This window comes from Bactrocera dorsalis, chromosome 5, assembly GCF_023373825.1.
Source record: "Bactrocera dorsalis isolate Fly_Bdor chromosome 5, ASM2337382v1, whole genome shotgun sequence".
Lineage (NCBI taxonomy): Eukaryota > Metazoa > Arthropoda > Insecta > Diptera > Tephritidae > Bactrocera > Bactrocera dorsalis.
The window spans coordinates 38,033,998-38,047,636 of NC_064307.1; the positions used below are offsets into that span (position 1 = coordinate 38,033,998).

Here is a 13,639-nt window from a genome sequence, read left to right on the forward strand (position 1 = left end):
AATCCATTACAACAAACAAAAACACACAGTAGTAAGTTTTTCACATTATTAGAATCCCTCTAATGCTGACGTACAAACGCTGCCACCAAGTTGGCATATCCACCGAATATTTCGAATATCAGATCATCACCGGTGTTTACGCACACCTTTGCCGCTACGTCACTTTTTCCAAAACAAATATTCACACATGTGGCCATAAACAAACAAAAATACCATGCTTACCAACCATTTAGGTGTGTGTGTGTATGTGGGTTGTATGCCACCGGTATCTATGCACTCTCACTGCCATTGAAAATCCATATAAATATACAGATAGCACATAATAAATATATTCCCAAGTTGTCGATTACGCGCAAAACTTTGCTATCTCCGTTCGAAATTGTATATCGAAAAGTAGCAAAATAAAATCTCTTTGCGCTTTTATAACCTATCGTTAACGCCTCTGAGGATTGTGTGCCAAAGAAAGCCAATTTTAGTGTGGAATATTTCTTACATGAATGTTGCGCCGAAATGATTCCCTATCAGTGATACCCTGCAGTTATTTCAGCTGGTTATTAAATACCTACGACTAGTAGTTATGAAACGAACTAGTCAGATGACTGACTTCGTTATAAACAAACAACAGTATTTTGTATTAAATTCGGGTGCACCGAAACCATCAAATCCTTCGCCAATATAAAAAATTCTATATACTATATTGGTTTGATCTAAACAATTTTTTCTTGAGATTATATGTACCATTGCTCTAAACAATGATCCATGAACAATTTCGTTAAGATATTTTGTCAAATCAAAAAGGTTTCCTTACAAGCGCAAGACAAAGATCGAACTGTTTTTATAACAACTATATGTTATAGTAATGCGATCTGAACAATTTATTCACAGATTACATTATTGTTCCAGAGAATAATCCGTACAGGCTCAAGTCCAAGATTCTTGCCGAATTTCGCGAAGATATCTCAACAAAGAGAAAGATTTTCAGCAGCTTTATGCTAAAGTGTTCCGATATCGGTATTACAACGAATAAGTAGCTTCTTTAAAGGTCGTTTGTAAAATTTCAGAGCGGTATTACGAACTTCGAAACAAGAATACCCTGATGCACTCTGCTGATGATACCTACCTGAAATAACTTCGCAAGTAACTTGCAGAATTCCATTGCTTTTCTTAGTAGTTGGATTTGAATCACAGCAGAAGTTTAGTGAATACTCACACACAAACACATAAACATATGTAGGCTTGTTGATTCTTCAACATATTAATGCTGCTAGTGCAATATATTTCAAGATACTGGGAAATGATGGCAAAACTTCTATTATCCCCTAATAATAATGCCGCTCAAGTTATGAGCATTCGCGTATAAATTCAAATGTTCAGTGGCAAAGGGATGGTTTTTCTTGAAACTTTTTGCATGCCTTGTTGTTGCCTTTGGCACGTATTTTGGTGAGAAACTTCAAATTTGATTATAAGTTATTAACCTATTCATACCCATATGATTGGCTAGTAGATGGAGTGTAGTGCCCGTTAACGAACTTCGCACCACAATTTGATTATGCTTTGCAGATAACTGAGTAATCAGTCAATACTTTTGGTGTATTAAAGGGTGATTTTTTAAGAGCTTGATAACTTTTTTTAAAAAAAAAACGCATAAAATTTGCAAAATCTCATCGGTTCTTTATTTGAAACGTTAGATTGGTTCATGACATTTACTTTTTGAAGATAATTTCATTTAAATGTTGACCGCGGCTGCGTCTTAGGTGGTCCATTCGGAAAGTCCAATTTTGGGCAACTTTTTCGAGCATTTCGGCCGGAATAGCCCGAATTTCTTCGGAAATGTTGTCTTCCAAAGCTGGAATAGTTGCTGGCTTATTTCTGTAGACTTTAGACTTGACGTAGCCCCACAAAAAATAGTCTAAAGGCGTTAAATCGCATGATCTTGGTGGCCAACTTACGGGTCCATTTCTTGAGATGAATTGTTGTCCGAAGTTTTCCCTCAAAATGGCCATAGAATCGCGAGCTGTGTGGCATGTAGCGCCATCTTGTTGAAACCACATGTCAACCAAGTTCAGTTCTTCCATTTTTGGCAACAAAAAGTTTGTTAGCATCGAACGATAGCGATCGCCATTCACCGTAACGTTGCGTCCAACAGCATCTTTGAAAAAATACGGTCCAATGATTCCACCAGCGTACAAACCACACCAAACAGTGCATTTTTCGGGATGCATGGGCAGTTCTTGAACGGCTTCTGGTTGCTCTTCACCCCAAATGCGGCAATTTTGCTTATTTACGTAGCCATTCAACCAGAAATGAGCCTCATCGCTGAACAAAACACGCGCGCGAAACACATTTCGAACCGAACACTGTTTTTGGTAATAAAATTCAATGATTTGCAAGCGTTGCTCGTTAGTAAGTCTATTCATGATGAAATGTCAAAGCATACTGAGCATCTTTCTCTTTGACACCATGTCTGAAATCCCACGTGATCTGTCAAATACTAATGCATGAAAATCCTAACCTCAAAAAAATCACCCGTTATATAATCTTACCATAACTTGTTATAATTCTTCTTCTTCTTTATTGGCGTAGACTCCGCTTACGTGGTTATAGCCGAGTTTACAACAGCGTGTTAGTCGTTCTTCATCTTTCTCTTTCGCGCAAATTAGAGATACCAAGTGTAGCCAGGTTCTTCTCCACCTGGTCTTTTCAATGGAATGGAAGTCTTCCTCTTTCTCTACTTCCCCCGACGGGTACTTCGTCGATTACTCTCAGAGCTGGAGTGTTTTCGTCCAGTCGGACAACATGACCTAAGCAGCGTAGACGTAGAACCTTTCTTTCGAAAACTGGTAACGCCACTCATCAGATGTTGTCATCGACCATACCTCTGTACCACATAGCAGGACAGAAATGATGACCGACTTTTAGAATTTTGTCTTTGTTCGTTGAGACAGAACTTTACTTTGCAATTGTTTACTCGGTCCGAAGTAGGACCTGTGTTATTCTGCATTGGATTTCGAAGCTGACGTTATTTTTGGTGTTAATGTTGGTTCAAAGATAGGCAAAATTATTTACGACTTCGAAGTTATGTCTTCAGCAGTGACGTGGAAAGCAAGTTGCGGGTGTGTTTTTGAAATTGTCAAAGAGGTGGTGTATGTTGATCATCTTTTCACGGGTCTTTTCTAAAAAAAGGTGAATGTCTGGTCAGTTATTGATTTTTCAGTGCTTAAGCCACACTGATAAGTTCCAGTCACTTGAATTCCAATCGTCGGTCATGCTTTCTTCTTAAACTTCTTCATAGTCGGGTAATGGAACGTCCACTCTATCAGCATCGATTGGGGAATCGGGTTCACTATATCTTGGTATTATACTTTCACTGCCATTCAGAAGGCTGGAGAAGTATTCTCTCCATAATTTCAGAATGCTCTAGGTATTTGTCTCTAGATCATCGCTGGAGTTCTATATACAAAGAGTGTGCCCGCTCTTGAAACCTTCTTTTAGTCTTCGCATCTTTTCGTAGAATAGTATACAGAACTGTCAAATTTAGTTAGCATCTCAAGACCAAACCTTTAATATTTGGCGATTTTTGAAGTTTTTGTATAACTTTGAGTAATAATGTCAAATACGTTGAACTGTGCTTATCAAAAATGAAAAATCAAAGATGTTTTATTGAGTTTTAAGTATACTGACATCAGTAGCCAATGGCAATACAAATTCATGTTATAGTGGTATAGTATTACCAACTATTTAGACCTTAATGAACACTCTAAATGCATAAAAAGAACATACATATATAAAATCATGTACCATAATAAGACACAGTGGAATATACCAAGGGCGCCCTTAAATAATGTAAATACAATTTCATTAAAAAGTAAATTCTGAAAATGAGTGAATCACTATCTCGAGCAAATGACTAGCAGGCTCTTCACGCCAAAGCCACTTCAATAATTTCTTTGCATATACATACATACATACATAAAAAATATGACTTTGTTTTTATTTATTTTATTTATTGACAACACGCAATCTCACAAACATACGTATATACTTAGGTGCATGCTTCCTAGTATCTGCACATACTAACCGAATGAGATTATTTTCTAGTGACATGAAAACGTGCAATCCGATAAGTCTTGATTCACCAATGAAATTAAGCCCCTCGATTTAATCTTATCACTTTTCATTTACTGACTCACCCACTTTTTTCGTGCAGCCGCACAATATTGGCTTAGTAAGCAGAAAGTTACGCGTAAAATCAGCAACCCTCTGTCGTACCAATTTCGAGTTTTCCATTTTTGTTTCTATTTTAGTTTTTATGATGAGACTTCCTGCGTTTAGTGGTGAGGGTGTGTGTATTTGTGAAAATCTAAAACCGCAAAATTAATATATTTTAGGGGAACAAAGGTGAGGCAGTAATAAAAGACGAAAATATTGTTTAAAAGAGACTCCAAAACACATTCAGAAAATTCAGAGGGTAAAATAGAAACAGTGGCATTAATAACATGCTGACTGACTGACTTCTTGTGCGTGACCGTGTCAGTAGTTCAGATGTGCATTCACGAGGGTAAATATGCGATACAACTTTATTTCAGACACAACAGTTAAAGGGACTTTAAATTAAACTTCCAAATGAAAACGGTAATGAAATAATACCCTTCACAAATACAAAATATTTCATTTCAAACTTGATCTGAACAATTTTTTCGGAGATGATACCGTTGACTTGCCCAATAATTAATGCTAAATCTCGTGAAGAAATTTTTCATATAAGAACCTGTTTTCAATCAGCCAGTTTATGTAATAGTGGTTCGACATAGGCGGTTCCCACAAATGAGCAGCTCCTTGAAGAGAAAAGGACATGTCCAAAATTTTAGAGCGATATCCCAAAAACTTCGTGTATATACAGATGCACTTGGCTAAATAGACTCAACTCATCATGGTATACGAGATATGACAATTAAATAATGAGACTGATTCCATAAAAACCGTATATTAGAAAATTATTGTACAACTCTGTCATCCCCTTCAAAGTAGTTCCCTTGGGTAGTTATACAGCGATTCCAGCGCGTTTTCCATGCTTCGTAACATTTCTGGAACGCTTCGACTGGGATGTCCGCGAGTACCCTTGTCAAGGCCGTCTGGATGTCCATAATCGACTCAAAATGGGTTCCTTTGACCACCGATTTTGTTTTAAGAAACAAAAAAAGGTACAGGTTGACATATTGGGCGAATAAGGCGGCTGTTGCAACACGGCGATATCTTAGAGGCTAAATACTGGGACACGCTCAGGGCGGTGTGGCACGGCGCGTTGTCGTGATGAAGGATTCAGCGATGTCTGGGCGCACTCGTTATCGCAATCTTTCGAGTACTTGGCAATATTAGACTTGGTTTACAGTTTTCCCCGGTGGAACGAATTCTTTGTGGACGATTCCACGGCTATCAAAAAAGGCAATAATCATCGTTTTCACCTTCGACTTGCTCATGCGAGCTTTCTTCCGACGGGGGGCGCGAGGAGACAACCATTGTGAGCTTTGGTTTCCGGGTCGTATTGGAAAATCACCATACGAGGTGTGTTCAAAAAGTATCGCGAATTTTGTGTTTTTTTCAAAAATTATTTATTTATTCATGAATATCTATTTTGTCCCCTTCAAAGTAATCCCAATGAGATATTATACACTTGTGCCAACGGTTTTTCCAATCTTCGAAGCACTTCAAAAAATCATTTTTTTATCTTCTTCAGCTCCTCCTTCGATGCCGTCTTTATCTCGTCAAGAGAAGCGTAACGTCGTCCTTTCATGGGCCTCTTCAGTTTAGGGAACAAGAAAAAGTCACATGGGGCCAGATCTGGGGAATACGGTGGCTGCGGCATCATTAGTGTGTTGTTTTTGGCCAAAAAGTCGCGCACAAGCAACGATGTGTGAGCAGGGGCGTTATCGTGGTGCAAATTTTTCGATAGGTGTTCTCCCACAAACCCGGGCGTTTCTGGTGGATTGCTTCGCGCAAATTGCGCATAAATTGCAGGTAATATTCCTTATTGACCGTTCTTCCCTGTGGCAAGAACTCATGATGCACCACGCCCCTGTAATCGAAGAAAACTGTCGCGATACTTTTTGAACACACCTCGTACACTCTTACAATTTTAGCGTACGTTTCCGAAACTATTTCGCCCAATCTGGAGCAAAATTTTATCGCGACGCGTTGCTCTTGAGTTCGTTTTTTCATTTTCGTGACGAGCACTACAAACACACGTCTACTCAACTTGACGCAGCAGGCGAACTAAACAAGCTAGAACTATGGTACATATATCAATGAAGAGGGGAGGGATGCCAGAAAAAGAGAAAGGAAATTTCAAGGTCACAAGTTTACCACAAGCGGCAATAAAATCAGTCTCATTACTTAATTGTCAAACCTCGTATTTTCAGATGTGAACAAAACTTTTTATTGCAAAATGTTGCGAAAAGTCTTAATGTTCAGTGTTCGTTGAAACTGGGCATCGGAAATCAGTAAATTAACTCATATCCCTAATTTACATTCATGTAGAGTTGAATTTCATTCATATTCAGTTTTAAGAAAGCTTCTCTATTTATTTTCCTTAATTCACACATCTGGTGGAAAGTTGCAACATACTATAAAGGATATTTTGAGGCTGGAAATAGGTCTGGAATGATTGGAACATATTTTCGTACAATTTTATAAATATAACTCATACACATTCAACGCAGAATCACTCCTGCCAACGGGGCTACTTTGAACTGAGTAGACAATTGAAAAGTAAAGTCCTTTCCCGACGAAAAAAGACCAAAGAGAAAAGTTTTGTCGAAGATTTATTTGTGCATTGGTAACGGCGAGTACCGCAGTCTATGGAACAACATTGGCATGGTTCAGCGATTCAAGAGACAGCTGCTGGGTTGGCTAAATTTTGTTGTCTCACGCAAGTGAGGAAAGTTCTCTAAGCGCCATTGATTTATTCATTTGAGAGTGGCCAGAAACGATTCGATGAAAAGGACACAACAGCCTCGGATAAGAAACCCCCCTTTCGATGACGACCACTGCAAATGTATTAAGGAATACGATTTGAGGGTATGCACCTGGAATGCCTGGTCCCTTAATTGGGAAGGTGTCTTAATTTGAAAGAGTTGATGTCCTCGTAAGTGATGAAACTTAACATTTTTTTAAAGCTGGTCTTGTCTTGTTTGTCCTGAAATGTATAGTACTTAGTATGTCATTTCAACGTGGTCGGCTCCACGCCCATTGTCAAATTTGTATACCACCTGCTTTGGACGTGGCAATTTCGCTCATCTACAATACCAACCTTTTTATGTTGCCATGGTGTTCATCTATACGAAATTGCTCATTGAATCTCTGGTTTTACTTAAGTTATCACCTGCGGACGGAGAGACAGCTACCCTGAAATCAACTTAGCTCATCATCCTGATCTGTTCCGTCTCGGTTAGTTTTAGGTGGCACATATTCAGTTATAACCGCGTAAATGGTGGCAACGGTTGCAAAAATTTTACTAACTAAATTGTGAATTTTATATTCTATATTTTCATTGCTTTCTGTAGACATATGTATGTATATCTATAAAGAAACAATAAAACGCATACAAAATTGCAACCTAAAAATACTACAATATACAAATCATTCAGCGTAATTTTCGGTGTCTATCAGTGGCATCAGTGGGTTGCCCAATCAACCGCTCAAATTATGACGATAATTAAAATGTCATAAAGATATACGATCATATAAAAACAAACAATATTTAAGACTTCCTTATGCATAAGAAATCCAACAAACTCACATCCAAACAAAGCAGTGAAAGTGGACGTCGCGTTGCTTAAATGATTTCCATCTAAAATAATTTCTAAAACTGCTAAAGTGATAAAGGTTTTGAAAATGTCAAATATTATTGTAGTTAAATTGCAAACAAATTGAATGGAACATCTCGATTTTGTTTACGAAAATGACAGTGTCAGTACGGCGGTGACAGTTCAAAAACATAAATATTAGTGTTTCGGCGTTTATCTACACATTTCAGCCAACTAACATTTCTAAATAAACAATCAATAAACAACACACAACAACAGAAAACAATGGTGAAAATGCTCGACTTGGATCGCCACGCTAACTGTCCCTTATGGGAGGCATTGGCGTCACAGTCCATCCCATGGACCGGCATGCGTTATGCCTGCCTCAATGTTTTGTACGCTTACTGTAAAGTATTTGATAAGAAGGAAATCTATGATCTCATTGTAAGGTAAGAAAAAGCAAATTGAAGTTTTTGTCAATTAGTTTTCAATCTGTGTCAAGTTGGGGAGAAAAAAAAACAAAGAAACAAAATATTTTTCACTTTTTTCTAAAATAGGATGTAAAAGTTTGACTACTGACTATTGTTTGTATGTATATAAAATTTATATAAAGCTCAAAATTTACCCAACCAGGCAAACGATATGCCAGGTAAAATTTTGACATACGTTCATCACGAAAAGTGTCAAAATTTCTCTCTCACCTGTCAAAAATTTACACCTTCTACTGTTTGGCTCACAGCCTAACTAAACAACAAAACAAATAATATTTTTGACTTGAGAAAAAACAAAAACAAAGCAAAAAAAAAAATCCTCAAAATTTATTTAACTTTTTGTTTATTTATTTTTCGATTTTTTTCTCTCTTCTTTTTCCTTTGGTGTTAAAAATTCTACAAACAGTAATTGGTTTACCAAAATAATAACAAACCCGAATATATGCATTAAAACATTTAATATTCATTATAAACAAAAATTTGCTTGCGTGAAATATTAAAAAATATGTACAGGTGCTGCCACAACTTTTGTGGTCTTTGGCTTCCGCTTAATTTCTTTGTTTGGCTATCATTTTCATTTTAACGAACGGCTTGGTCCATTTGAGTGATGCCATGTCATGCTATGAGTAATGGAAATATCGAACTTACAAAATTAATTTTCTTCCATATTTTCATTATCAATGCCATTAAAGAGCTGTGAAAAGCCAAATAGCAGAATGATTGGATCGATGTTGATGACTCCGAATATCACAAAATGTTTTAATTAAACAGCCGAAAGATTTGTTATAAAGTAATAACATAGAAAGATGTTAAAATACTGGTAATTGTTATAATCGAATTGAATTGGAATGTGTGATAAACCAAAAAAATATTATAAATTGTCACATCAGTTCTTCTGAATAATTCCTATGTTAATACCAGAAAATCTCTGGATCAACTTGTTTGTTTTACTTACTCTCCTTACATGACCATCAGTTCCACTAAACGTGGTTGATAAATACATATATCTGTCACACTTTTCTTCAGTGCACTTTCTGTTCTCTTTAAATTATAATATATGTAAGTTAGGTTAGGTTAATCTGGTAGGCCTATGACCCATGCATAGACCAGTTTTGGTTCTTTAAGATACCAGATGGAGTTCAGTTACTAGATCCATGAGCAGTAACTAGTTATCCTTTAGGACGCCTAGGCTTGACGCGAGTTTCAACAGACAGTGAGGCCACACTTTCGATACCTCCTCCAGTGTATCATACCGTATGTGGTCCCCCAAATGCTTACCGTGTAGTCTTGCCTATGCGGGACAAGTGCACAGGAGATGCTGCATTGTTTCCCTGGTGCCTTGCTCTAGACATTTCCTGCAGCCTTCTCGATCTTTCAGCTCCATTCTGTGTCGTTAGTATTCCGATCATTCCAATAGAAATATTGTGTACTTCAGATCTGCACATGACTTTTGCAGTTTTCTACCGAGGTAATTCCATCGCGTTTTGATTTTCTTTACCATGCTTCTGTCCAGATTGTCGTATAAACAAAGATGGGTTTCTCAATGTTGATCACGTTTTCTGGTGTTCCACCATTCTTGGTAATCTCATCCACTATTTCATACCACTCGATGCTTTTGTGGTCTGGCTCCTAGCAGAAATGAAATTGATTGCTTCTGCCCATACTTTCCACTGCTGCCCTGCTTCCCAAGATATTTCTAACCGATATGCGATACGTGGCTTTCGATATAGCAAAGACCTCAGCTTGAAGTATACTGCAGTGGTCGGGAAACTTAAAAACCTCCAAGAACGTATTCCTCATATTCAAGAGACCTTTCGATATTAAATTCCAGTGTTTCTCTACTAATCTGCGCCTTGGACAAGCTCCTAGGAGGCGCTCCGGCCAAGATATTCTATATCGTTTTCAGAAGGAAGGAAGTTAAGCGTGTAGACTTAAACTCTTTTGAGTAGGTTGGGTTGTGTCTACCTAACTTCGGTATGAAAACTACCCCAGCCTATCTTCATCGATATGGCATATAGCTAAGCTTCATCCATCCCCAAAAATCGACTTCAGCCGCGGCACGGATAGACAGAGCGCATCCTGTGGGAAATTTGTTTGGGTCGAATAAGGGGATTGCACATTCTATTTTTTTCTAACGTAAAGATGTGTTCAAAGCTTACCGTATCTTTACAGTTTGGAAAGTGGGCACTGACTGGGTCTTCCAAGGAGTTCTGCCAGTTGTCTGTCCACTCTTCGCTACTTTTGCGAATTAGACCTAAGTCTCGCCACATCGTGGCTCTTTTCAAAGGCAAAAAAGTTATTCACGGATTCTCGCCTTGTCCTACGCACCAACTTCTTGTAGTCCTTTAGTAAATCTTTATATTCATTATGAAAATATAATAAACCACGAAAAGACATTAACTTTGTTCTCCGACGTTTCTTTCTGGGTATTATAAATTTCGTGGCAAACCTAATTTACTCTAGTTCTTCTTCTTAATTGGCGTAGACACCGCTTACGCGATTATAGCCGAGTTAACAACCGCGCGCCAGTCGTTTCTTCTTTTCGCTACGTGGCGCCAATTGGATATTCCAAGCGAAGCCAGGTCCTTCTCCACTTGGTCCTTCCAACGGAGTGGAGGTCTTCCTCTTCCTCTGCTTCCCCCGGCGGGTACTGCGTCGAATACTTTCAGAGCTGGAGTGTTTTCATCCATCCGGACAACATGACCTAGCCAGCGTAGCCGCTGTCTTTTAATTCGCTGAACTATGTCAATGTCGCCGTATATCTCGTACAGCTCATCGTTCCATCGAATGCGATATTCGCCGTGGCCAACGCGCAAAGGACCATAAATCTTTCGCAGAATTTTTCTCTCGAAAACTCGCAACGTCGACTCATCCGCTGTTGACATCGTCCAAGCCTCTGCACCATATAGCAGGACGGGAATTATGAGAGACTTATAGAGTTTGGTTTTTGTCTGTCGAGAGAGGACTTTGCTTCTCAATTGCCTACTTAGTCCGAAGTAGCACCTGTTGGCAAGAGTTATCCTGCGTTGGATTTCTAGGCTGACATTGTTGGTGGTGTTTACGCTGGTTCCAAGATAGACGAAATTATCTACAACTTCAAAGTTATGACTGTCAACAGTGACGTGAGTGCCAAGTCGCGAGTGCGACGACTGTTTGTTTGATGACAGGAGATATTTCGTCTTGCCCTCGTTCACTGCCAGACCCATTCGTTTTGCTTCCTTGTCCAGTCTGGAGAAAGCTGAACTAACGTCGCGGGTGTTGAGACCGATGATATCAATATCATCGGCATACGCCAGCAGCTGTACACTCTTATAGAAGATTGTACCTGCTCGATTAAGTTCTGCAGCTCGAACTATTTTCTCCAGCAGCAGATTGAAAAAGTCGCACGATAGGGAGTCGCCTTGTCTGAAACCTCGTTTGGTATCGAACGGCTCGGAGAGGTTCTTCCCGATCCCCCCCTTTACTCTAGTTAGGGTATAAAAATAGAGCACAAATAGAATAAAACCACAACCCTTGAACTTGTTTGCTCATCGTTGCATGCCTTTGCTTATAGGTAAAAAGAAAAAGCAAAAACTCAAGCAACATGAACAAGAAGTTTGCCCTGCCTGAACTTAATGAGTATGAAAATTTCTAATTGGTTTCTACTTTCGTGCTTTCTTTTTGCTTAAATCTGAAATAAAATAGTATAACCATTTCACCTCATTCTTTTCGCTTATAATTTTACGCTTGCGGTCAATAAGAACGCACCACCATTGAAATAAGATAAGAAGACTTTAGCAATTTGTTTACACATTAAGAATATTAGTTAGCCATAAAGAATTTTCGCAAAAATAGTTTTTACTTATAAGCGATAGCTAATTTATTAAAAAAAATAAGAAAAATGTACAATCCATGGTAATGATGAAGAAAATAATGTGAAGTTGATATAAAGCGAATAAATCATTTTCACTCTTAACAATAGATATTGTATATTGTATATGAGTCTATATTGTATATTGTCGCAATAGGTGGTTCTAATAACGTATCATTCCCCCTTTGGCCTCATTAACTGCCTTAATACTTGAAGAAAGAGAATTAAGGACTTCAATTGATTTCCTTACAATGGAACCATACCAAACCAGTTCTAAAATTTTTATCAATTGACTTCTGTTTAGAAACTTTATACTTCATTCTATGCCCAAAGTGCTCAATAGAGTTTAAATCAGTCGAGTTTGCAGGCTAATCCAGGCGTTGTATCTTTAGAACGCTAAATTTATTGGTCAATTGAAAGTAAAAATTCGAGCTGAATGGGGTCATATAGGCCAATATTGTATAGATGTTTTATACGAGATTTGTTTCTTATTAAAACTTGCCATTTTGCACCATGGCTTGGCCCGAAGTCATCTTTAGGCGATTCTTATAAGGACAATGCCCTTTAATTACGCATATTTTTTATACTACGAGGGTTGCTATATATATTTCTGGCCTAATAATGTAAATAGGCATATTTATCAACGAAAATGTTTTTTTTTTTCGTTGGATTTGGCTCGTCTTGGAAGACCCGCACGGCCGATTGCTGTTTTGTTTCGGGCTCATACGCATAGATCCATGATTCGTCACCTGTGACGATCTTATAAACGTCTTTTGAAGCACCGCGATCGTATTTTTTCAGCATTTCTTTACACCAATCCACACGAGTCTTTTTTCGAGCGATTGTCAAATTGTGCGGGATCCAACGAGAACAAACCTTTTTTACGGCCAGGTGTTCATGCAATATCGAATGTATGCTGGTGGGAGAAATGCATAGACATGCCTCTATCTGAAGGTATGTTATATGACGGTCTTGCATTATCAGTTCACGTACGGTATCGATGTTTTCTGGTACAACGGCTGTTTTTGGACGACCTTCACGGAATTCGTCTTTGAGTGAGCGTCGGCCACGATTGAATTCGTTGTAACAGTTTTTCACAGTGCTATAGGATGGTGCTTCATAGCCATACAAAGATTTTAGTTCATCGATGCACTCTTGTCGTGATAATCCACATCGAAAGTTGTGAAAAATGATCGCACGAAAATGTTCACGAGTTAATTCCATTTTTTGGCTGAGATGAATTTTTTAATTCCCTGTAAATAAAACAATTCACGATTAAATGACAAAAAGTTCTGAGTGATGTTATGCTAAAAAATGTCAAACTTTCCAATGGAAATGTCAGATTGCACCTGGCAACACTTAGTGTTGCCTAGTCCAGAAATATATATGGCAGCCCTCGTATATTGCATATTCTTCCGAAACTAGAATCAACCGATATGGTCGTGGTTTGAAATTTTTGGACACTTATCAATATCAACAAAGTAGCCTTCACAGAA

At 38.2% G+C, this 13,639-nt stretch overlaps 1 protein-coding gene across 4 annotated transcripts in view; it reads left to right on the plus strand.

Moving 5' to 3' along the window:
* Window positions 1–13,639, plus strand: part of LOC105233722 (four and a half LIM domains protein 2) — a 248,612-nt gene that overhangs the window by 146,097 nt on the left and 88,876 nt on the right. The window contains exon 2 of one of the 4 annotated variants that reach the window (XM_049459496.1): window positions 7,910–8,251. The exons of 2 other annotated variants lie outside the window; for them this stretch is intronic. In XM_049459496.1, coding sequence (XP_049315453.1) covers window positions 8,088–8,251 — 164 coding nt within the window. In that variant the 5' untranslated portion in view covers window positions 7,910–8,087. Of the gene's footprint in view, window positions 1–7,564; window positions 8,252–13,639 lie in introns of those variants that run through there. One more of the 4 variants, XM_049459495.1, reaches the window with a different exon arrangement.